Source organism: Lithobates pipiens, unplaced genomic scaffold (assembly GCF_037356315.1).
Source record: "Lithobates pipiens isolate NorthernLeopardFrog02 unplaced genomic scaffold, aLitPip1_a1.2 Scaffold_3, whole genome shotgun sequence".
Taxonomy (NCBI): domain Eukaryota; kingdom Metazoa; phylum Chordata; class Amphibia; order Anura; family Ranidae; genus Lithobates; species Lithobates pipiens.
Genome location: NW_027507790.1, coordinates 188,838,024 through 188,865,272, shown reverse-complemented (window position 1 = coordinate 188,865,272; position 27,249 = coordinate 188,838,024). Strand labels below are relative to the sequence as shown.

Below are 27,249 nucleotides of genomic sequence, written 5' to 3'. Positions count from 1 at the left end.
AAGAAACCTGCAGTAAAGCCAGAAGGCTTCACTGTCAGTTTCCCTTATTGAGGATGCCGGCGCCTGCAAACTGCAGCACACCGATGTGAACATTGCCTGAAATATGGTACACATGGGCCAGATATCCTCCAGTTCAACAGACACTGTCTGACGCTCAGCCAATGTGTACAGCAGGTTGTAGGAAATCCGGAGCCTTTATTCTGCTCTGAGGGCACAGGTTGACAACTAAGGGAAAGAGAAGGAGAAATACATAAAGAGCATTTTACACTGCAAAGGAGGAGGAAATGCAACATTAAAGTGGTTGTAAACCCTTACAACACACTTTGACCTACAAGTAAGCCTAGATTAAGGCTTACCTGTAGGTCCAAGAAATATCTCCTAAACCTATACGGTTTAGGAGATATTTGCCCGAAGGCAGGCACCGCTGTCTACAGCGCATGCGCCGTAGACAGCGGTGCGCAGGCGCACTGAGCGCGGCATCGTCACCGAAGATGCCGCACGTGTCGGCTCCCGTGCGCATGCGAGACCCCACTGAGAAGATGGATGCGCCGGACTACAGGGGACAGTGGTGACTTCGCTGGCTTCTGTGTCAGGTAAGTGAAACATAATGGACTACTATACGATGCATAGTAATCCATTATGCTTTGCCTTTGCAGGGAATGAAAGAGGAAGTAAGCCCATCAGGGTTTACTTCCTCTTTAAAGAGGAGAGTAAAAGGGAGGTGGAACATGCAGGTGTAACAATGAATATGTTATACAGACTTTAATGTGCAATCTGTGTTATATAGTCTTGAAGAAGATCTGCAGGTTTCAGCTGCGGGATGTGCCGCCTTTTGATGAAATTGGGCATTGGGTTCAGAAAAGGGTGATTTCCCGAGCTATTTTATTCATAAGTTTTGATAATAAAAAAATTTTTATGTTTAAAACCATTTTTATTTTATCCTGAACCAGTAGATTTATTTTACCAATAAAATATTTAAAAGACATTTAAAAGACATTTAAAAACCCCTTGCTGCAGTGGGGCGTTAAACTGCTTGTTTATTTTAGAAGAGAGGAGAAGCACTTTTAGTGATTATCTGCTCCCCTGGAAGATGCCCCCCCCCCCCCCCCCCCATGATCTGCATGGACTGTCTCTCAGCATCATCATATACAATGCAGGGCTACTGACCCTGCATTTGCCTTGATGATGTCAGGACCTTGGACTGCTGGAGCATGGGGAGGAGATGCTGTGCAGACTGGCCTAGGAGTGCAGAGGAGCGGAGGGATTGGGTAAGTAGATCTTATTTTCTATGTCCCCAAGCTGGAGTTGGCCTTTAATGTAGGATTAAAATTCACAGCACTCCATGGTTCCGCTAGCTACAGACTGCACAACAAAAGCAAGAACATTTCCAACTTGGCAAGACAGGAGACTCAGAGGAGCTAGGAAAGTGTGGATGCATTTTTTCTGAGCACAGCAGAAGCAGCCTGCCTTGAGGCAGCATTTGTCTGATTCAAAATTGAGAATCAGCAGACCATACGGGAGGAGTCCCTAAACTTATTCACTAGTGCACCTGTTTGGGTAATACACAATATTAATATGAAATATATTATTCACCAGACAATAAAAAAAATATATTTTTTTATTTTTTGACCATAATAAATAAAATATGCATACATTCCCTTTAATGTTATGGATGGTCTCTCTCACTAATAGGGAAGCGCAGTTTTTTTACAATAAATGTCAACACCACTATGCTTATCGAACGTTTAGGGACCATTCATCAGCAAATGGAGGGCCCTGAATGTTTGAATGAACCATTATTAAACATTTAAAAAACATAATAGCCATAAATGACTAGAAAAGCAACATGGGTACCCAAGCTGCTGCAAGACCCTGACTTAGAGCCCCCCACTTTAATTTCTACCTTGCACTGCAGTTTATGAAAAATATGGTGCTACAGAGAAGCCAAAGAAAATCTATAAAACAGGAATTACGATTACAATGAATTATACTATAGCCATCATAAGACATGACTCTCCAGCTGCAGAAAGCCATGTAAAGGTCCGTCAGATGTGCTAGTCACTTGTAGTCCCTTCATGGCTGGGCAAAGTGACAAGCTGAGCTGGGACATGTAGTTGCCAAACCCCCCAAGAAGTGCCTGGAATTTGGGCATCCAGGTCACAGAAGAATGCATTTAAAGGTATGTGCAGGTAACATGTATTATCTGCTTTGTACTATTGGAACGTGTTTATATTGCTTGGGTACTGGAAGATCTAAATTAAAGTATACCTGTTATAAGAGAAATAAGGGTGATGTTGTTGCTGACTTCCCATAAAAACACTAGTTGCCAGGTTCTCTTGCTTTTCCTCTGCCTTCAAGTACCTGACCCAGAACAAGCATGCAGATCAGGAAAGTAGAAGTCCTTATCTTATTTGTTCTGGGCCAGTGATGCAAAGCACTAAAGTCAGACAGCCAACATGGCAGCCAGACAACTAACATTCCCAGTAAAAGATCCAGAAACAAAGTGCAGGCAAGCTGTTTGGGATGTTGCAGATCCACAATAAACGGCTGCAAATGCCATTATAAATGGAGAAGTGCCTGAGTCAGACTGCACCTTTTAAAGAACCCCCCCCCCCCCCCCCACCCTCTTTGCCCAATGTTTTTTGGCTGTTATAGTTAAGCATATAAGTAAAGAGAACTGTTCTGCCTCCAGCAGAATATCTAGTAGTTGTTTGCCTGCAATATCAGATGTTACTGTTTTTGCAGAAACTAGAAACGAAAGTTCCCCTTTAACAAAGTTCTAGAGCTGCACGATTAATCGTTATCATGATTTTTTTTTTCCCCCCCTCACGATCTTAAAGCATTTTAAGGATTCTTTCTATGCAGAAAATTCTCTGCTCAAGCTGACAACTGTCAAAAAATAAATAAAAAAAAGGCAGTCTGCCAAGTATCACAACATTCCTCAGAAAGAACAAAACATTGTAAACGTTTTGTTCTTTAGATCAATAGAATGAACTTTGTTCTGTAAATGAGGGAAGTTTAACCACTTAAAAAGACAAACTTTTTCTGACACTTGTTGGTTTCAAGTTAAAAATCATTATTTTTTTGCTAGAAAATTACGTAGAATCCCCAAACAAAAATTATTATTATTTTTTTTTTTTTTTTAGCAGAGACCCTAGAGACTAAAATGGTGGTTGTTGCAATATTTAATGTCATACTGTATTTGAGCGATGGTCTTTCAAATGCAATTTTTGTGGGAAAAAATACACTTTAACCACTTTCAGACCGGACCAATTTGCTGGTCAAAGACCAGACCACTTTTTGCGATTCGGCACTGCGTCGCTTTAACTGACAATTGCGCGGTCGTGCGACGTGGCTCCCAAACAAAATTGACGTCCTTTTTTTCCCACAAATAGAGCTTTCTTTTGGTGGTATTTGATCACCCCTGCGGTTTTTATTTTTTGCGCTATAAACAAAAATAGAGCGACAATTTTGAAAAAAACGCATTATTTTTTACTTTTTGTTATAATAAATATCCCCCAAAAATATATAAAAAAACATTTTTTTCCCTCAATTTAGGCCGATACGTATTCTTCTACATATTTTTGGTAAAAAAAATCGCAATAAGCGATTATTGATTGGTTTGCGCAAAAGTTATAGCGTTTACAAAATAGGGATAGTTTTATAGCATTTTTATTAATAATTTTTTTTTTTACTAGTAATGGCGGCGATCTGCGATTTTTATTGTGACTGCGACATTGTCGGGGACCCATCGGACATTTTTGACACATTTTTGGGACCATTGTCATTTATACAGTAATCACTGCTATATAAATGCAGTGATTCCTGTGTAAATGACACTGGCAGTGAAAGGGTTAACCTGTGGGTGGCAGTGTAGGGGTTAAGTGTTCCTAGGGGTGTGTTACTAACTGTGGGGGGGTTGGGCTTTCATTTAGTGTACACTGATCTCTGCTCCAATCACATGGAGCAGAGATCAGCGTCACTAGTTGCTAGGCAGAATGGGAAAATGTTGTTTATACAGCATTTCCTCCATTCGGCCGCTCCGTGAGACGATCGCGGGGATGCCCGCGGCGATCGAGTCCGCGGGTCCCGCGACCGGACTCACGGGGGTCCCGACCAGCGCGGGAGTGCGCCGCCGGCGGCGCGCTCCCGATGGCACGGCGGCAACGAATATTGGACGTACATGTACGCCAATATGCCTGCCCGTGCCATTCTGTCAACGTACATCGTCGTGCGCTGGTCGGGAAGTGGTTAATGAATTAAAAAACAAAAACTAAACAGTAAAGTTAGCCCAATTTTTTTTGTATAGTGTGAAAGATGATGTTACGCCGAGAGAATCATGATCTTTATTCTAAACAAAAAAAATTGTGATTCTCATTTTGGCCACAATCATTCAGCTCTACAAAGTTCCCATCATTCTTCAGTCTGAGTACGAGAGACAGGTGCATCCTGGGAACTAAGGCTGGCCATACACAATACAATTTTCTTATTCAATTTCCTTAAAGCCCCATACACACTATCAGTTTTTCTGCTGAGTTTTTCCTTCAGATTTACCAAAACCATGTAGTGCAAGGGTCTGCCTGGTTGCAAACAAACTGAAACTCCTAAGGTTTGACCTAATATTACATGGTTTTGGTAAATCTGAAGGAAAAAATCAGCAGAAAATCCCATAGTGTGTATGGGGCTTTAGATTTACCTTCAACTAAGTAGTACAAGAGCCCACCTGATTGCATTCAAATTGAAAAGGTTTGACCTCCATATTATATGATTTTGGTAAATCTAAAGGAAAAGTTGAACAAGAAAATTGTATAGTGTATGGCCAGCATTAGACTCCATCTTAGAAACTGAAAGGAACCAGTTATCAGAGCATGTTGGACTAAAACTTGCATCTCCTAAACGCAGCATCGCTGGTGAGAATTACTTATCGCTATCTACAGCCTAGCTTATTCTTTGTATTTCTTTAAACTTCATATACTGATTATATGTAATCAGTATTTGTTTTTTCTCAAGGCCGCGTACAGACGCGCGGACTGTTCGCCCAACCTTGTTCGTCAAACAGTTTGACAAACAGTCCGCTCAAAATTAGCATGAACGGACTTGACCACACACGATGAACGAACAGTCCGCTGAAACCGTGCGCGATGACGTGAACGGCACGTACGACGGGACTAGAAAACGACGTCCTATACACTGCAATGCAACCTTCGGCGTGTAAATCCTTTCTGAGCATGCGCGGAACTTAGTTTGACGAACAAGCCTACACACGGGCGGACTGTCCGCTCAAACCAAGTTTCAGCGGACAGTTTTACGGAAATTCCGAAAAACTTTGTTCGTCAGACTGTCCGCTGAAACTGTCCGCTGAAGCCCACACACGAGCGGACTGTCCGCTGAAACACTGTTCAGCGGACAAAGTTGGGCGAACAGTCCGCCCGTGTGTACGCGGCCTCAATAGTTTCACCCCATCTTGTTTTGTTAATAAAGCTTCAAAATGGCACTAAGTCTGATTATTGCAGAATAGGAGGATTTAGCTGCATGTCGTGCTACACACAAGGAAACGTGGATAGAACAGGAACAGTGGAAGCGCAGATTGCATCAGTTTGTCACAAAGCATCAAAGTCTGCTTACCAGATGTTGCAAAATTTTCAAACTATAAGCATTTTAGGTTTCCAGGTAAGCCAAGCATAAATGTATGCAACACTGTTCACACCGAATGTTTATGACTATTCAGAAACAAGGAATCTGAGAAACAATACTGTAGTTAATGTCCATGTAATACAGCAAGCTTATGAAACCCAATCAGACAGCAAGTAGGAAAAGTACGTTAATGGCCAGGTTTAAGTTAAATTATCAAAAACTAAATGAAGTATGCCAAATGAAGCAGAAAAAAAACAAAAAACAAAAAACCCACTACAGTTTATTGTCTAGCAAGACACATTTGCAAGGCATTAAACTAAAAAGATTTAAGGTTGAACTCCAGGCAAAATAAATATTACAACCGCAAAACATGTATGGGAACTGCCTTAATCGCTAAAAGATTTGTAATACTGTTTAGCCATTCTTGTGATCTAAGAACCCCTGCAAGTCTGCATAGCCAGGTAAGGGGCTTCATTTTGTCCCCCACTGCTGTAAAGTAATATATCTTGCTCACAGATCCACCCCAGCTGCAATAATGAAGGATCATCAGTATACCGAAGAAATCATTGCTATGGGCAGTCTGCTCTCTCCTCCTGGTAAGACCGTTATGTCTTGTACACACGGTCGGACATTCCGACCACAAAATCTGTCAGATTTTTTCCGAAACTTGTGTTGCATACACAAGGTCGGACAAAGTTGTCGGAAAATCTGATCATTCAGAACGGGGTGACGTTCGCTGCGTACGATGGGACTACGTAGAGGCTAGCAGCCAATAGCTTTGGTCTCGTAATTTAATCTGAGCATGCGTGGCACTTTGTCCGTCGGAATTCTCTACAAAAGATCGGAAAAAGTCCAATCGGATTTTGTTGTTGGAAAATTTTAGACCCAGCTCTCAAACTTTTTCCGTCGGGATTTCAGATGGAAAAAGTCTAATAGAGTCCACACACGATCGGATTTTCCGACAACGTAATCCTATCTGTAAGGATAGTCCGACCATGTGTACAGGGCATTAGAGTTACAAGCACTGTGAAATACAGTAGAGCTTATTGGCAGAAACTGACCCTCTTATAATCTGAATTTTTCTGTGCATGACATTATACAAAAGCTAATATAAAGTCAGATAAAAGTATATAAACTAGCAACAAATACATTTAACTGGATTTTTTTTAAAGATTTTGTAATTGGATTAAATTGCTGTTTTTATATTTGAGTTTTAAGGAAAAATTTGTGAAATGTGTAAAATAATAGGATTCTTATTACAGCTTACATGTAAAATCCTTTTCTTGGAGTACATCATGGGACACAGAACCCAAGTAATTATTTAATGGGTTATAGGCCACCTTCAGGTGATGGACACTGTCATACCCAATCAAGGAATTTCACTCCCTATATAACCCCTCCTCCTTCCAGGAGCACATCAGTTTTTGTAGCAAAGCAATATACTTAAATCCAAGAAGGGAGGGACCTATGTGTCCCATGATGTTCTCCAAGATAAGGATTTTACAGGTAAGCTGTATTAAAAATCCTCTTTTCCTTATCGTACATCATGGGACACAGAGCCCGAGTAATTACTTAATGGGATGTCCCATAGTAATGTTACTTGAGGGGAGGGAGAGACAACCCGCAAGGTACCCCCAGACTTGAGGACTTATACTGCTGCCTGCAACACACTGCGCCCAAATGCGATAACCTCATAGCTCCTTACAGCCACCTGATAACATTTTTGTGAATGTATGTGGCCTTACAGATCTGAGCCATGGAGGCCTGGCAACGCACTGCCCAAGCAGCACTAACCACCCTGGTAGAATGCGCATTAACTTAAAAAAGGGGGAATCTTACCACTTAATTAGAAGTTTGAATTATAACTTGCAGAATCCACTTAGCGACAGTGGATTTAGACGCCGCCTGGCCTTTCTTAGGACACTCTGGCAGAATAAATAAGATTTTCACTGCTCTCACCAGACCAAGACACTGTAGTGACTTTTCTTCCCTGGAACATGGTTTTGGAAAAAAATGATGGCAGGGCAACATCTTGGTTCAGGTGAAAACCTGAAACCATTTTTGGCAAAAAGCCTGGACAAGGGTGTAACACCACTCTGTCCTCATGACAAATCAAATATGGCACTTTACAAGAAAGAGCAGCCAATTGCGAAACCTTCCTTGCTGAGGATATAGCAACCAAAAATACCAACTTCCTTGTCAGAAGGACTAAGGGAATATCTTGTATTGGTTTGAATGGCTGTTTTTGTAACACTGACAAAACAAGTTCAGCTAGCGCTGGAGGGTCTGACTTTGCTATACTGTCCTTATTCACTCTTTACCGGCTATGTCCAACATGACATTTCGAGTCACCCTCCTACCCCTGCCTTACTAAATTGCTTTTTTTCTGCCCTCTATGACTGCATGGAACATTATACTGTGGGATCTGCTGGCAGGTGTGATACTCTCGGCGGTGGTTGACAGTGGGTGGACACGGCATAGGTGTCTGTATTGCACTTCCCCTGAAGAAGCAAACAGACAAATATGTCGGGCTAGTGTTCAATAGATGTTCCCCTTCATTCACCCTTGATTCGAAAAGACAGTCTATGTAAACTATTGTTGAGTTTTTTGCTCTGTTTTTTCTGTATAACGATTTTAATCTTGATTGTAATAAAATATAAAAAACTTTCTATATATTTATTTTGGAATTATTATTTTGCACCATTAAAATCCCTTTTCCCAATTTCTCTTCAATTCACTGACAAAACTAAGTTCAAGTCCCAAGGGCTCAAAGGTGATTTAACTGGCGGATTAATCTGCATCACCTCTTGCATAAAAACCCGGACTCAGAATGCGTAGCAAGCTGTCTTTGAAATAAAATTAAGGCTGAGATTTGGCCCTTATCAGTACTCAGGGCCAACTTCATCTCTATGCCTAATTGTAGAAAGGCAAGAATTCTGCCTATGATATATCTCCGAGGATGCCAACCCTTGGATTCACACCAAGAAACATAAGCTTTCCAAATTCTTTAATTTATAGTTCTAGAAGCTGGTTTCTTTGCATTAATCAAAGTAGAGATAACTGACCCAGAAAGCCCACATTTCTTCAGAATGTGGGTTTCAATAGTCAGGTCGTTAAATTTAGCATTCGTAAAGTAGGATGGAATATCGGCCCATGTGAGAGCAAGTCTGGCCTTAGTGGGAGAGGCCATGGATCCTCCACTGCCAGCGTTACAATTTCTGCATACCATGACCTTCTGGGCCATGCTGGTGCTGCCAGAATTATCACTTTTCTTTCCAGCTTGATCCTGCTAAGAAGTCGAGGCAGCAACTGAATAGGGGGAAATGCATAGATCAATGAGAACTGATCCCACGGTATCACCAACGCATCTTTTCTGCATGCGAGTGGATCCTTTGTTATGGACACAAAGTTGACTAACTTTACGTTGAACTGGACGCTAGAAGATCTACATCTGGAGACCCCCATCTTTGACAAACAGCCCGAAAATATGTTGGGGTGAAGAAACCATTCCCCTAGGAATAATCTGCTGGTGACTTAAGTAGTCCGCCTGCCAATTCTCTATTCCCGGAATGAAGACTGCCGATAGGCACGGAATATTTCTTTCTACCCAAGGTAGAATATGGTTGACCTCTCTGAACTGAGAGACTCTCGGTGCCCCCTTTGGTGATTGATCCAATCCGTCAATGCCACAGCCATAGCATTGACAGATTGGATCCTGACAGGACAATCCCTTAACCTGGAGGTCCAGGCTTTCAGAGCCAGACGCACTGCCCGAATCTCTAGGATGTTGATGGGCAAGGCTCTTTCGGTTCTTAAACACTGTCCTTGAACAGTTGTCTTCTCTGTCGTTACCAATTCCAGAAAACTGGTCTGAAGGATTTACCTTTTAGCAGATTCTTTATTAACCACCAATTGAGGCTTTGGGACACCCTTGGGGACAGACGCATTGGCAAGTCCAAAGCTTGGATCGTATTGTTCTAAGCAAATAGAATACTGTTTTGCAACAGTCTCGAATGGAACTAGGCATAGAGAACTACTTCGAATTAAGCCAACATCTTTCCTAACAACCTCATGCAAAGGCGAATGGAGGGATCTCCCTTTGACCTGACCATCCGCACCAACTCTCTTATGGTGTTGTTTTTTGCCTGGGCCAGAACACCTTTTTCTGGGCTGTATCTATGATCAGACCCAAATACTCCAGCTTTTTTAGCGGTTTTAACCACATGCCGATCGGGCCATAGCTGAAAGACGGCTACAGCACGGTCGGCTTATTCTGGGAGGGCGTCCATGGACATCCTCCCAGAATCTTGCTCCCGTGAGCCCCCTGGGGTGCGCACCCGGGAAAATCCATGACCAGACCCGACGCGTCACAAATCATGGTAAACGGCTGCTGATAGCGGAGCGATCACTTGTAAACAAATCGGCGCCAAATCATGATGGCGGTTCCACCCTCCCCTCTCTGTACCAATTGGTACAGGGAGAGTGGAGAGGGGGAGAGATGGCAGCAGCGCTGTGGGCTGGATGTGTAGTGCCCACAGCGCTGCTCAGTGACAATAATCTGCAGTACTATGCAACACTGTGCAATACTCTGCCAAAACTCTACAACACTGCGCAATACTCTGCAACATTTTGCAATACTCTAACACTACAATACTCTGCCAATAAATTTTAAGAGAAACAAATAATTATTTATTTTTTTTACCGAATTTTCTGTCTTTTTTGATTAATAGCGCAAAAAATAAAAAAACCAGCGGTGATTAAATAGTAACAAAAGAAAGCTCTATATGTGTGAAAAAAAAAATCATGTGGGTACAGTGTTGCATGAATTGTCATTCAAATTGTGAGAGGAACGAAAGCTGAAAATTGGTCTGGTTAGGAAGGGGTTTTAAGTGCCCAGTGGTCAAGTGGTTAAGGGAGACTTCTCTAGGTTGAGAACGCAACCCAGACTTTTCTAGGTAACTGGTTGTAATGCGTACACCTTAATCTGAACACCGATTGGTCTATTAGCAATAGATCATCTAGGTATGCCAAGACTGTTTTATGTCCTGTGCCCTTAACCTGGCTAGAGGTGGGGCTAGCACTTTTGTGAACACCCAGGATGCTGTAGCTGGAACAAAGTGAAAGGCTACAAACTGAAATTCTGTTCTACTTCAAACCGCAGAAACCTTTGGTGAGCAGGAAATATATGGACATGCAGATATGCATCCCTGGTGCCGATAGACGCCTGAAGTTTTCCTCCTTGTAGGATAGAAACTACTGACCTGATCTACTCCATAGAAAGGAGCGGATCTTCAGGAACGGATTTTGATTCTTTTAGATCTAGAATGGATCTGTTGAATTTCTGCGTGGATCTGTACATGTACAGGAAAACGCATGAAAAAAGGCAGTGAAGGTATTAAGAAACCTAAGAAGAAACAGAACTATCAGCCTACTCTACCCGAGGTAGCTTGAAAGAGGCACAAACCATCTCTGTAAGAGATCTGTACCAGCAATCTCTCAGATTGTGAGGCTGAAAAAAGGTTCAACTCCAGTTGTTTCCTCCACAGAGGCGTAATCGGTTTGCCTTTCTTCCTGATCACCTGAGGGTAACCCCTCATCCTATACTCACTGTTTCACTGATAAGGGGTCTAAGGTGGGGGAGGGGGATCTAAAACTTCCTATCCTTTTGGATAGCGGATGTGGTTAAAGTCGCAAATTTTTCTTCTAGGCCCTGCAGGGCGAAGGGAAAAACGCATTTTCAATCATGTATACAGGGGCTGAATGTTTTCTCCTCTAGAATCTGATGGTCAGACACAGACCCGAAGGAAAGGAGGCTGCAGCTGCCATGTGGCGTTTCAGGCAGGAACAGAGGGATCTCTTTTATATAAGAAGCTGGCTTCCTTGCATTAAAGGATAATGCTAAAAGGCAGGTATACATAAAAATGTATAAGAAAGCCGTCCGCTGGGGCGGTTTTTACTTGTATGTGTGAAACAGCCTTTAGTGGCGTCACACCTTGAATATCTTCTCACAGATAGGATGTACTATACAGTGTGCAATATACATAATGTACCCCCAGCTGCTTAGCCCCCTCCCCCCCCAATACAGGGACACACCATGCTGTTGTAGCTGGACACAGAGCTGCTGAAAAGGGAATGTGTATCTTTACTCCCTCTAAAGTAGTTTGAGGCATTACAATGTTTAAAATATATGGAAGAAAAGGCATAGGTGAACTTTTTACAGTTCCTAAGCTTCTTCCCTTACCCTCGCTGTAGAATACTGCTCTTTTAAACAGACAGACCCAAACTTCATCAGGGCGTTAGTAACCTTCAAAGACCGGATACCTTTTAATAGGGCTTCCACTCCTTTGGACCTGTATAGCACCCCTCAGGTGCAACTTTAGGTAATGTAGCAAGATCAAAAAGAGTACTGGTTCCTAGGGTCCAGCCCTCAAAGAGAAGTGTTACAGGCAAAACCTTGTTCTTCAATGCGAGGCCCAGGTACCATCCTGTGGCAAGGATGGATCCGGTTGTGGAGGTTTTCTAAATCCAGCATGGATCCCTCCTGGAGCTCCTCAGAGCACATCTTCACTCGTGACCAACACCTTAGACACTGTCAAAAAAACCTTATGTGCTCCTGGAAGAAGGAGTGCTTATATAGGGAGTGAACTTCCTTGATTGGGTATACCAGTGTCAACACCTGAAGGTGGCCCATAACCCATTAAGTAATTACCTAGGCTTTGTGTCCCATGATGTACGATAAAGAAAAATAAATTCACAAGCATGGTGATTTGCAAGCGGATGTCAGAAACAGACACTGGACTGGCTAGATAGCATTTTTGGGGCTTTCATAATGGTTGGAGTTAAAGGATAAGTTCACCTTACATAACACGTTACATGTTACACCCATATTCGGGGTTGTTATGAATGCACCAGTGCCCGCACCTCCCCGATCCCCGTTGTTCCAAAAAGCAGGGGTTCTTCACCACCCGCTAGCTGTCAACATTTTAAACAAAGCGTGGCCGTGCAGGGCTCCACCCACCCAGCCCTGTCACTCTTTCAGAGTGCTCTGTGAATGGGAAACTACAGGGTCCGGCTGTCGGCTTGTAGTTTTCAAAGAACTACCATGGCGCTGTGAGCACTGGTAGTTCACTCCTTCTTCCTGTCAGCATGATTCGGCTTCTTTCTACGAGCAAGCCTATACACGGACAGGTCATCAGAAATCTGCTGATCACTGGTGCAATGCTTAACATGCAACAAAAAATAATAAATGTACATTTTATACCTGCAAAAAAATATGCATTTATTATTTTTTCTGCAAATTCACATAATTTTTTATATTTTCTTTAAATTGTATGTTTATGCAAATTAAAAATCTAAAACATTCAGAGTGCATTACAAGTATTATACGTCAATCAAACAACTTCTATCCATATAAATGTACCTATTGATCCTGCCAGTTGCATTCATATTACTATTATTTCCAGCAGAGGGTCATCAATGTTAGATGTCCACTGCTGAAATCATCAGCATTGCCAGGTCCTCTGTACCTGGAAATGTAGCACATCTCATATACAGGCACTTTCAGCTAGGAATTAAAGTGAAATGTGCATATTAGTGTGTCATAAAATGAATTTTACTTTGTTTCACCTCATTAAAGTGGTTGTAAAGTCAAGAAGTTTTTTTTTTTATTTTATTTTTTTTATTTAGCTTAAAGTGGAACTAAACTTCATCTGAGCACCAAAAACACAATTTAATTTATTTTTAATAGTTAAAGCAACTCCCCCCATCTATCTATGTCTCCATGCTTTATTTTATTGAGAAATCACTTTGAAAAACACCTACTAGCATATTTGGCTGCGAGCATCTCAAGTAAGGAGAGATGATTCCTGTAGCATTTACTTCCTAGAATCTACTTGCCTTTAGCCCAGGCATGCAAATGGGAGAGGGTGTGCTTAGTTGAGAAAGCCCATTTTCCCCTACTGAAGGGTCCTGGGATGAATGACATAATTTGCCTAGGCATGGAAACCAGGAAGTAACTGAAGATTTGACTGTCTGGGACTCTCCCTCCTGCCATTGGCTCCCGCTGCTGTCAAAGTCAGTGAACCAATGTGAAAGGAGAGGGGGCGGGGCCAAGCTACAGCTCTGTGTCTGAATAGACACACAGAGCAGCACCTCAGCTCGGGTGCCCCCATAGCAGGCCATTTGTTGTGGGGCACTCAACAGGAGAGAGGGGCCAGGTGAGCCGGAGAGGCGGACCCAAAAAGAGGAGGATCTGGACTGCTCTGTGCAAAACCACTACACAGAGGAGGCAAGTATGACATGTTTGTTATTTGTAAACATTGGAAAAACAAGAACTAGTATCAGTTTAAAACAAGCAAACATGATATACTTACCTATCAGTTTACTAATGCTAGTAATATAAGCATTAAAAATTTAGAGTGAAGGTCCACTTTAACGCATTTCCTGCATTAAGGTAAAAATGTCCCAGTATTTGTATTGCCCCCTTACCTCCCTTTATACTTACCTGAGTCTTCTCTCAATCCTGTGCTGTGTCTGTCTGGAACCATTGGCTCCTGCTGCTATCAATCAAATCCCGTAAGGCGAGAGCCAAGTGGGGCGGGGCTGAGCCACGCTGTGTGTCTATAAATGTGCACAGCTTTACTCAGAAGGGAGCCCCCAGTTGTGCCACCATAGCAAGCAGCTTGCTATGCTGGCAAATTCAGAAGAGGAGGAGCGAAGATGGCACCTAGATGGCACCTAGAAGAGGAGGTTTGGGGCCACTCTGGGCACTATCATTACACAGAGCAAGTAAGGAGATAGTCCCTTCGCTATGCACCGATTTGAGAAAATTTACTTTGAAAACTCCTTTATTAAATCAGCATGCAGCTGACAGGCCCATGACTGTCACCCATCAAGAGACCACTGACCCTTTGAATGCTGCGGCAAAGGAATTTCCTATAGTTGAAGAAGAAGTGTAATATATTTATATTGGTTATGTGACCCTTATTTTTTTAAATCACATTGTTTTTGTAATTCACCTCAAAAAGGGACAATAATCAATAAATATACTGGGTACATTAGTAATTTTGCCAGATACTGATCATTCTGACATTAACACAATCATCATTTACCAGTTGTTTCTGAGCCAATTACTTGTAATTATCGTTACCTGTTACTTGTAATCATTTGAACCATAGAGCACAATTTTTTATAATCTATTATACACTTACCCCCGCCCCATAATAACAGGTCAAAATAGTCTCTTTTCAGAGCCCTTTAGCGTTAAAGCATACCCCTATATTTAAACTAAAGTATAAAGTATATTTAAGGGCAACACCTGTTTTGCCATTTTAGATAGGAAATAGTTAAAAGTAACTCTCGACTTTGTTTTTTCTTTTTTTTGCTTTCTACATCCAATTGGGAGATTTGTTTTCACTTCCTGTTCTCTGGACACAACAAGAGGTGGTGTTAAGAATCATGTCTGAACCCGACCTCTTCCGCTCCAACTCTACCCTCTAAGGCTGGCCATACATGGCTCAAATTTGAACTGTTAATGGGCAGGCTGAATGTACCAAGTTCATCCACTGATCAACTTGGGTACAACCAGTCTAGGGAAAACAGGTGTAATTAAGGATTAACGTCCGAAATGTGTAGGCCATTTTACAGCTCTGTACATGCATTTAATAACGAAATACTGTTTTTGATGTCATCCTGAGTTCCAACCATCCCTTTCCTTTATTCTGTGTACAACCAGTCTGACTGATTCTCTTTCAGTTATTGTTAACAGCTGCTATAGCAATAACCACTGTCTCTCTTGGCGGTGCCGGCTTCTCCCCACCCGGGAGAAGACAATGGCCCGGCAAGGGGGATTCCCGCATCAACACTCTCTGTGTTGATGGGGGAATCAAGCAAATTTCTTTCCTGCAACTCCATGTATGGTCGGCCTTAGACTTATCTTTGATTGGCCACTAACCTGGTCCAGGAACCGTGGCCTATGCCAGACACCTTGGAACCTTCCTCAGCTGGCAAATTAAGTGCTGCCTGGTGAGACTGTGGCTTGTAAACAGTGTACTCTGTTGATCTACAATAAGCAAAAGTGGGTAGCACATCTTTGTGTGTGGAATAATCTGTCCCTTGCTGACCAGTGTGATTCTGCCTATTGACCCCTAGTAACTGCTGGCTATGGCAATGATGTAGGGGACATCAGGAGATGTCCACAGTGGCCAGCAGGGGACACATTATTCCACACCTGGAGGTATCAGGCACAGGGTTCTGCAAAAAAACAAAGTTTCTGCAAACCAGATTCCAGACAGGCAAGTATAAACCTGATAAGCCTGCTTCCATTAAAGGCTTATGCTGCTTTGATCCCTTTGTAACAAGGTCACTTTAAAACAAGATCACTGACTTCTGTAGCCACAGACACTGTATATTAGCTGCTCTTTCAGTGCAAAGAAATCACGTAAAAGAATGAACTTGCCATACATATACTCATGTTAAGAAAACCTTATTTTTGAGCAATAGTCTGCCTGTAGTTGGATCAAAACTGTCTAGATTTGTAACTGCGTTTCTACTCTGTGCCCATAGTATAGGAGAAAATAAAACATCTGGTCACTGTCATTATTATATCCTTTATGAATGTATATATATAAAAAAAGTGCCAGTCTGAATCCTGGGTATACAAATATTATAGGAAATCCAACATATTTTTTACATTATGAAACATCAAAGCCAATTTTCTCTAGCCAGGAGGCTTAAACAAATTAGGTGATGTACAATGTATGGCACCAAGATTAACATAACTGTCTTGGTCATGATTTAGACTGATAAAGCTTTAAATTACTGAAGAAGAACTAGGCAGAATAATTAAAGGATAAACCACTATCTTCCACAGCATTAAAGAGAACAAAGAAAAAATAATAACCATACTAAGTATACAGTAGTACATATATGTAATGCTTTCCATATTTAAAATGTATTTAAGGACAAGATGAAAACTGCTTAATATAAATGAAGGAATGATGAACAAAGCCTAGGCAGACTTAATAGTGAAGTGGAGAAATCTATTTACCAAGCTCCTGTAATCTATTGTTTGGTTCCCCGACATGTGACAAAGATGCCAAGTATTGGGGATAAGATTCTTGTAGGGTCTCTAGATATTTGCACAGTACCCTTAAAGCAAATGATTAGCCTAATTTTTTAATATATTTTTGAGGGCGTAAGGTAGGAACTGTCAGTATTACCTCAGCAACGCCCCTTTCTAACCAATGACACAACAAAGCTCCTAATTCACTAGCTGGTTATCTCTCGCCTTGACTACTGCAACTCCCTTCGTATCAGCTTATCTCTACATAGTCTATCACCTCTTCAATCCATCATGAATGCTGCTGCCAGACGCATCCACCTTACCAATCGCTCTGTGTCTGCTATGCCCCTCTGTCAATCCCTCCACTGGCTTCCACTCACCCAATTAATTAAATTCAAAATACTAACAACTACTTACAAAGCCATCCACAATTTAGCTTCATCACTAGCCTAGTCTCTAAATACCAACCTACTCGTATCCTTCGTTCCTCTCAAGACCTCCTGCTCTCTAGCTCCCTCGTCACCTCCTCCCATGCTCACCTCCAGGACTTTTCCAAAGCCTCTCCAATCCAATGGAATGCCCTACCCAATCTGTCCACTTATCTCCTAGCTTTTAGACAATCCCTGAAAACCCTTCTCTTCAGAGAAGCCTACCCTACCCACACCTAACAACTGTATTTTCATTTTCTCCATCGGGTCACCCCCCACAGTTATTACCCTTTGTTCCACTTGACCCTCCCTTCTAGAATGTAAGCTCTAACAAGCAGGGCCAGTTCATTCCTCCTGTATTGATTTGCATTGTAAGTGTACCGTCTGCCCCCATGTTGTAAAGCGCTGTGCAAACTGTTGGCGCTATATAAATCCTGTATAATAATAATAAAGAAACTAATCATGTTAAAATTATAATAAAACCTTACAAAAGCCCACTGAAGTGGCTAGCCTCAGGTGATACAAAATAATCTGTACCTGTTTATCTGGAGCTCTTTCTTCTCCAGAGCCTTTTAAAATACACATGAAAAGGGTATTTTTCAGCAGCTTGCAGGAGTCAGGGGGCGGGGATCTGACATCACACACTGCACAGCACAGAGCTAAGTGGACCTGGCACCTAAGTGGAGGGAATGGACACACCCTCCTTACAGAGAAAAAAATGAACAGTTGAGACTGTTATTCGCCTGCTGTTTGCTGGGGGGGGGGGGGGGGGTCAGGGCCACAATTGCCTTGTGTCTGAGAAAAACAGTCTGAAGTGCCTTATGCAGATATCAGAGCAAGAAGCGCACAGACAGGATCCACACTAAATGCAACAGATTGAGGCAAGTACACATTATAGAAGAACATTCTTAGTTAATTTTTCATTTCAGCGATTCGCAACCCTTTTAACAATCGGTTAATAATTATCAATTGTAAGTAGCTTGCTTTGCAGCTTGAAGCTGGTTGATACAGCTTAGAAATAGGTCAAATATACCAATCATTCGATTGTGGATGATTTTAGAAGCACCTGAAACTGATCCAAAACACAAATAGAATGCACCTGAAATAATCTGCATTTGCCCATTGATCAGCCTTTGACCTGTCATTCTATGACTGGGTTTTCCCTCTGGTTAGTGGCTATGATGCAAGAAAGACTCCCTGTGTTTATAAAAAATCTTCTCAATACTATCCTAATCAGTCACTACTCACTAATAAAGTAGTTTATGTCAAGTTTAAAGCGGTTGTATACCGGCTGAAGTTTTTTTTTTTTTTTTACTCACCTGCAAAGGAAAAGGCATAATGAGCTAGTATGCACAGCATACTAGCTCATTATGAAATACTTACCTTAGAACGAGGCCCCGACATCTGGCCCGATCCACGCCGAGGGAGCCGACATGTTCCCTCAGCGTGTCTTCCGGGTATCGCGGCTCCGGCTCTGTGAGTGGCCGGAGCCGCGATATCGTCACTCCTGCGCATGCACGCGTGATATTTCTTTCCGACAGGGTCCGAGGTCTGCCGGACTTTCAGCCGAGAATTCCCAGTCAGCGGCGCATTGGCGAGGGGAATATCTCCTAAACCATACAGGTTTAGGAGATTTTTCTTTACCTACAGGTAAGCCTTATTATAGGCTTTCCTGTAGGTTAAAGTCCAAAAATTGACTATACAACCACTTTAATGTTCAAACCCTTGGGTGCCAGCATGTGTCAGGTATAAATCCATTTGGTTTCCCACTTGGGAAGGTCCCTCAACTGTGGTTGATTTTTATAAACGCAGAGAATCCTTGGTAGGTTTTTTTTACTATAAAATTTATATAAATGTTATACAGTTCATCAATTATATTTTTATAAGTTTTTTGTCATCTCCGCTAGTTGATTTGACAATTATACTCTCTTCTATATCTACTTTGTCCCCTTATTGCTGGGTTTGTTAGTTATCATTGTGCCATGTTATTAGGCATAGTAGGGGTTAATTACACAGATGAACAAGCATGAGAAGATAATGTATAAGTGTGGAAAGATGGAACCAGTTTCTATTTTGAGGCTGTCCGACAAACCCAGTGGTTTCCTATTGGCAAGGAACTAGTTAATGTTGAGGAGTAAGAGGGTATACAAGTCTGGTTACCGGGGGCATGTAAACGAAGTCGGATGTGACAAAACACGCCGGGCAGGGCTACATGGCGACTGGAAGTGATGTCTAAGCCAGAACAGGAAGTGATGTGGCAGGTGAGCCCGATGGTTCTGGAGGTGGTGAGACAGTTAACACTTAACTCCATATCGGATGCCATTATACACTAGTGATGAGCTTATTTTTGTTCTGCAAGAGGCTTATCATTAAATTGTGGTTGTTTTGGTTACTGTACCATTGAAGACTATTCCTTTCTGTTTGATATCATTTGTGGTTGAGCCGGATGGAGAATGATCTGGTGATGAGATGCCCGGAAGTTGAGGTGTATCGTATTTAAAGTGAATTATACCCAGTCATGAGAATGGTTGGCACATATTTCCAGGGAGTTTTTTCCTGAAGGGAAAGGAATCTCATGAGCACACACACAGTGGTGGACAATTTTGGAAGAAACACAACACTTTTTCTCTACATTATAATGGACTATTTGAGGACTCATTTACTATGATGTTTATGCACTTTACTGATAAATTATGATATTTTGGATCACAGCACTACTGTGAAGTTGAGGTGCACCTTTATTTCATTATTGCATGCGACTGCAGTGGGGACATGGACAGAAGGGGGAGACAGAGAACAGCAGGACCAACTAGGTTTTTTGAAGAATACAGAAAACAAGTGAGTGTGAACAGCATGTAATACAGCATTTACTGGTAGTTTTAAATGGTGTGGGTTTAATGACACTTTAAGAGACAATAGGCATGTAATATCTATGAGAAAATCTGGTTATTAGGAAACCTAAAAAAATTCACATATCTCAGTAGCAGTGTTAATTTTGACGTGAGATTTTGATTCATTTTTAGCCATAGTCTTTTGAGTCATTTTAGTTGTAATCATATTTTAGTCTTTTGACTAAAATACCATTTTAATTTTAGTTGTATTTTATGCAACTGATTGTTTAAGTAGTTTTTTTAGTCAACTAAAATCTCCAGTACATTTTAGTTGTCTAAAATCTAATGGGTTTAGTTAAATTGTAATGCATTTTTTAAAGAGGAAGTAAACCCTGATGAGTTTATTTCCTCTTTCATTCCCTGCAAAGGCAAAGCATAATGGACTACTATGCATCGCATAGTAGTCCACTATGTGTCACTTACCTGACACAGGAACCAGTGAAGTCGCCGCTGTCCCCTGTAGTCCGCCGCATCCATCTTCTTGGTGGGGTCTCGCAGCTCCGCCGCCGTCATTCGGCGAAGCCGCGATGACGTCACTCCCGCGCATGCGCAAGGGAGCCGACACACGCGGCAGCTCTGTCGTTGAGAATGCCGCGCTCAGTGCGCCTGCACGCCGCTGTCTATGGTGCATCTGCCGTAGACAGCGGTGCCTGTTTTCGGGCAAATATCTCCTAAACCATATAGGTTTAGGCGATATTTCTTGGACCTACAGGTAAGCCTTAATCTAGGCTTACCTGTAGGTCAAAGTGGTTTGTAAGGGCTTACAACCACTTTAAGCATTTCTGTAGAATTACCAAACTCTTTATATACTCCTGGAGTAAAAATGTACTAACGTTATTATTTGTGGTATTAAGGTTTGAACATACTACAGACACAGATTTAGCCATTGTGATATACAACATCTTTATAAATAAAACCAAGTTTCATAAGCAAACAAAAATATTGCTTTTTGACATCTGCGGGACACACATGCCGCGTTCTATGGTAAGCGATTTAAAAAGACTCGGCTGATCAGAGTAATAGGCTAATCCTGACCCCTTATCATGTGATCACCTGTCAGCTGATCGTGTGATGTAAACAGAGCCAATAATCAGCATGAGGAGAAACCCTACCCATCACTGGCTACTGTCAGAGGGACACCAGTCCTTCACACAGAGAGCCACTGCCACCTCATATGTGCCCACCAGTGCCCCCTGCCAGTGCCCACCAGTGCCACCTACCAGTGCATAACAGTGCTGCAGATTAGTGCCACACATCAGTGCTGCCAATCAGGGATTTATCATCAGTGCTGTCCATCAGTACCACCTATTAGCACCCATCAGTGCCAGCTATCAATGCCACCTATCAGTGCCCACCAGTGTCTCCTTATCAGTGCAGCCTCATCAGCGCACATCAATGAAGGAGAAAAATTACCTGTTTGCAAAATTTTATAACGAACTATGAAAACTTGTTTAGCAAAAAAATGAAAAACCCAGTAGTGATTAAATACCACCGAAAGAAAGCTATTTGTGTGAAAAAAAAAATGATAAAAATATCATTTGCGTACAGTGTTCCATGATCGTGCAATTGTCAAAGTGTGACAGCACTGAAAGCTTAAAATTGGAATTGGCAGGAAGTTGATTTAAGTGCCCAGTAGGCAAGTGGTTAAAAAAAAAATGGTAAACTCTATTGGCTGTAATACCATTGCATATATTACCTGAATATATTACCAACATTAAAGATTATTAAAGATTAGCCTTTTTCTTAATTTATTTATTTATCTTTTAGCAGCTTAGTAAATGCCCCCTACTTATGAAAAATTATATGTGGATCTTGAAGAACTAATTTAATAAAAACAAGCCAATATGAAATATATCATCATAATGTTCATTGCCTCTTTTTAAGCCCAGGTAGGTTGACTACTCAGGAGCCAAAAAAGTGAAGAAAAAAAAAAAAGGTATATATATGGTATCGAAGTTTATAGATTTATATTTTCTTTGAGCCATGCAAGGTCAATGTATTTTACAAATGTTTGTACAGGTATCAGTTATGTTTTGTCTAGTTGTCCATATCAATCACTGTATAGGAATCAACACATTGGTAAAAAGAAACAAAATATAAGATAGGTACGGCACGTACAGGAGGGCGGATGAGGATAATATGCCAAAGAAGCATGTAAAAACCTGATCTTGAAAAAAGGAACACCCCCATTTGGAAAAGTATGTTAAAGCATTTATGCTTAACAATGCATTTATCAGACACATCCTCTGAGATGAAGGAGTTGAATAAATGACAAGCTGGAAAAGAAAACTTTACTTAACATGTACCGTATGCAATTTTGACAGCACACTGTTCCATACTAGTTTTATGTGTTGTTGGACAGTCTTGTATACTCATAGCAAAATTTGGTTTTGTCTCTATATAAATTAATACATTTTTGGTAATATAGATAACTAGTTTACAGTGCCAATTTTACCTAGTATGCCCCGTGAGTACAGCCAGTCTGTTTTGAGGCATCTTGCTGCCCAAGTAGGAAGAAGTCAGACAGTACTCCTTATGAATATGTCTCTTAAAAAGTAGAAGTTATTAGGCTACAAGCATTTATATATTCTCAAATGCTTAACAAGCAGTAAAAGCTTTAAAACAATCCCTAACTGTATTCTGTAGATGCAGACACTAGAGTAATTAATCTTCAAACTTCAAACAACAGCAGTCAAGTCTTTTAAAGTAACAAACTCTGGTTTAAAAAAGTACATTCTATTTAAGCATGTCTTGTATCACGGTCACATGATAGTTTACGTTTTTGGGGTTGTATTTGATATGTGCAAAGAGAGATCACACAAGTATTTTTAATAAATGTTATACTTATAAGTAATGACAGATAACAATATTAGAAAAATATAGCAAGAATACTTAAAGCGGTTCTTCACCCTAAAGGGGAAGTTCCGCTAATCTGATCTCTCCCCCCCTCCGTTGCCACAATCGGCACCTTTCAGGGGGGAGGGGGGTGCAGTTACCTGGATAATCCAGGTATCTGCACCCACTTCTGGGCAGACCGCCGCAGACCCCCCCCCCCCCCGTTGTGTTCTGGGAAACACAGTTCCCAGGACACAGCGGGGGATCTGAAGAGACGCGCAGCGCAACTCGCGCATGTGCAGTAGGGAACCGGGCAGTGAAGCCGCCATGCTTCACTTCCCGATTTCGTGACAGAGGATGGCGGCGGTGGCAGCAGCAAGACGAGCGATCGCTCGTCATCTGCCGCCGACATCGCTGGACCCTGGGACAGGTAAGTGTGATTTTATTAAAAGTCAGCAGCTGCAATATTAGTAGCTGCTGGCTTTTAATATTTTTTTTAGGTGCAGAACCACTTTAACTAAAGATGCTATTCCACTACGGAGTCCCCAGATAATGGTGTGGCCAGATAACCAGACACATGCCTAATGGCAGCTCTGTTATGAGACTAATTTAGTCCAGTTTGAGCTGTGGTAGATGCAGGCTAATATGTGAGTAAATGACCAAAGTTGTTTGGACAGTGATAGCACCTTTTTGAGGGGGATAGTAGGCTAGTAATCCTACATTCCTCAAGCCTTAAGTCAGTTAAGGCAAAACCATAAATTTGTCCTTATAGCTCCTTGACCAGGTTCAGAATTCATTATTAGATATTTGTGAGACCAATAGAAAACTTTAACTAAGGAAATATGTAATATGTAATTTCACTATCAGCAGGTCCCTTCTATTGCCCCCAGCCTTCTCCAAATCTCCAAATTCCGTGCTGTGATCTGACTTTCTGTTAGAGGGTGGCTGTGTTTGCTCTCCAGAGTCGCCCTGTATGTAGGAACATAGCCACACTCTCTTGCTTACTCAAGAGATGAACAAGGTTCTATGGACCATGGCAGGTGTGTGTTCAACCTTTTGGCCTTCCTAGGCAACATTGGAGAAGTTTAGGATTTCACAGAGGATGTTACAAGGAGGCAGAAAAACATAGTTAGAAAATATTTCACAAAATAGATTACAGGGTCATTAAGTAGTGGATGTGTATGGATTATTTTTGAAAACTAAGTATATAGTTAAGTGTCCTAGGAGAGATTAGATGGCTGGCAAGTCACTGCTGACAAAAGGGGAGCAAAACAAGCTGCTAGAAAAAGTAAAAACATTTTGCTGTGACTTTTACTCCACATTGCTGCAGTTAGAGAGGCCAATGAGGGCTTGGCCACAGTTCTACTTTAAGTTTCTTTAATACGCATAAAAAGTACAAACAATTTTTCTAACAAGAGATGGCTTGTGGGTAAATTGCACTTTTACATGCCAGACCAATAAACAAATGCTGTGGGGTTTCAAGTCACTGCACTGTCCAAGTAAAGAGGTCAAACAACATTCCATAAGTAGCTGTCTCCAAAAGAACTCTAAATTATAACATCAGTCAATTTTGTTAGTAGCCATGCAAAATGGGAAAGGATGCTTGATGCTTAAAAGACCAAAAAGAGAAATGGAGATGAGGGGGTGCTGGGTCTGAACAGGGAAGCACAGGTTTTGTAGGAGATCTGTCCTTCTTTCTGTTGCCAACTGCTGAACCCATGTGGGGGTGGAGATGAGGGGGTGCCACAGCTGCAGGAAAGGTGTGGGGGCCAAATGAAATGAGGCCCACAGGCCTTGTGTTTGACACATGTGCTCTAAATCAAGGAGGGTGGAAAACTGGTCCCTGAAAGTGCTGAGAGACAAACTCTAGTCAAGACCCAGCTGCAGGAAGGGGAGGTTTTGTCTCGCATAAAAACTCCTAGGACAGAACCCCCGAGATCAAAACCAAGTGAAGTAGCCCTTCTAGTGGTTAGCATCAAAAGAAACACATATTCAGAGTTGTCCTGCCTAAAAAAAACTATGGACTTCAAACACCCATGTTGTTAAAGCCAGCAACTGTGAGGTAAAAAGGCAAATCAAGACTCCATGACAAACAAAGCCCCTGCACCGAAAGGATGCCCAGAACTCCTCCCTAGCCCAACAGGCTGGAATCCATTGCGAAAATCCTCCAAAAAACAAGTAGGAAGGACTTCTCCAATTTAGAGCCAGATTCCTGAGCCACCAAGCCAGAGGCAATCTGGTCTTCGGTGCCAAACAAACTGAACAGGGACTAATTGACTTGTAATAAAACCTTGTTGCGTTGTAGAGGTCTGGAGTGAAGCTGAGAAAATTAAATTGCCTTGAAGGAGGCCTAGGATTCTTATGCAAAAATGTCAGGCAACTCCTGGACTGGAGAGTTCAAATGCCAGACTGGAAAGCCTGAAGTTTTTCCTGAGATTCAAACTCTCTGGCGTGAGCTGTGGTTTCCAGCACTAAACCTAGACATCTGATATGAGTCAATTCAAGCGATGATTACTAAATATTTGGGATTCACCAAACAGCAGCAATTTCTTAACAGTCAAAGCCATGTTGTGTGACAGAGCCCACATTGACTGTTCATTTAACAGGAATTTAAGTATGCCACAAAGGGGATGACATCCAAGCTGGATCAATGTAACTATGTATAAAAAAACATCTATACCTGGAATTCATCCTTAAGCGAAATGCACTATTCAGGACATTGCAAGGGGTGCTATATTCCATGCAGCTGATACATGAATATTCCCATGAAATCTTCTTTACTGTATCTGCAAAATTAAGCTATGCTACAAAATTCATATTGCCTCACAGCTTATATAATATTGAAAATGTAAAACCATAAAAAGGCATTTAATTAAATAATTCAAACTTTTTTTAAAAATTTTGAATAGAGTACGGGTTTTTTTTCACCACGTGTGTCCCATTGCATAGCCAAACAGGAAGTGAGAAAAAAAATCTCTGCAAGTTTCCCCATTGGAAGATTTCCCCAGTATTACTTTTTTGGGAAGAACCCAAAAATTGGGATTTTCTTTTACTTTCAATAATAGTAAACAGGATAAAAAGAGAGGGTGAATCTCCTTAATGGGGCACAGACAGCAATAAAAAGTGTTCTAATCCCTCTGCACTCCATCCAAAACTAAAAAAAAAGTTTGCCTTTAGTTATACTTTAGAGCTTTATTTCAAAGCTAAACTTTTAATCTCCACGGTTCTAAATCCTTTGCATCTATTAAATACTTTGTAGTAGGCGTCCTCTGGCAGTTGGCACCCAAAACAGCTACAATGAAAGGTCAAGTGCCCTTTATAACAGGATGAAGTCCATAGAGAGCCAGCCAGTCAGGAGTTCTGCCCTTTGACAGAGAGTAGGTGTGCTGCTGCAGATTACCAGCAAAAAAAAGAGCACAGATTAATTTTAAAGTGTATAAGAAACATATTTTACTATTCATTAGTCAGGATAATATAAGATGGTTGCTATGCCTTACAATACTTGCCTTATTGTATAAGCTCACATATGGTGTTAGGGGGTGCAATGAAAAAAAATGTAAACAAAAAAATATAGTACCTTCTTTTGCATCCTTTTCTTTTTGCGCTTCCATTGCATCATCTTCTTTTTTCCTTTTGGCTGCATTTAGCTCCCGTTTCAGCTGACGAGCTTCTTTTCGTAGTTCTTCACTGAAAGAAAAGACAATTAAAAAAATTATACACAACCAATAACGCAAAAGAATAGAATGAAAGCACAGATTGCTGACTATTATTAATGCAAACCTGTGCTTAGGATATACTTATCAAACGGTCACTGTCACAGGAGAACTCCATAGTTTAAAGGGGTTGTAAACCTGCACGGTTTTTCACCTTAATGCATTCTATGCATTAAGGTGAAAGCTCCAGCCGTTGTCTCGGGACATCACTGGATAGACTGATAACAGCAGGAGCCATTGGCCCCCACTGCTGTCAATCAAATCCAGTGACATGTGGGCAGGGGTGAATCCTGCTGTGTCAATGAACGCAGCAGCAGGACTTGGGAGCGTGCCCAAATGAATGCCCCCATGGAATGCGGCTCCCTGTGGGTGCACTCGAGAAGAGGAGGAGCCAGGAGCGCCACGGGGGGATCCCAGAAAAGGAGGATTGGGGCCCGCTCTGTGCAAAACCCGTGCACAGAGGAGGTAAGTATAACATGTTTGTTTTGTTTTTTTAAACTAAGTAAGCTACGAATATAACCATTTGTAACATACCCTGGGCTTTTCTTTTTCTCCCGCCTGCTGAACAGAGCAGCAGGAGAATGAAAGCAAGGCAAGTATCTGCTGCTGGGGAGGGCTAAATTGAACTGAACCTGTTCTTTGCCCCCGAGTGCATTTAAAATGTTCACCTTCATATTATCAATATA

At 41.6% G+C, this 27,249-nt stretch overlaps 1 protein-coding gene across 1 annotated transcript in view; it reads right to left on the bottom strand.

Annotated features, from left to right (window-relative positions):
* The window catches only part of CWC27 (CWC27 spliceosome associated cyclophilin), a 340,285-nt gene that overhangs the window by 97,533 nt on the left and 215,503 nt on the right, over nt 1-27,249 (bottom strand). Inside the window, exon 12 of the mRNA XM_077462632.1 lies at nt 26,428-26,537. Within this exon, the coding sequence (XP_077318758.1) occupies nt 26,428-26,537 (110 nt within the window). The remainder of the gene's footprint in view (nt 1-26,427; nt 26,538-27,249) is intronic.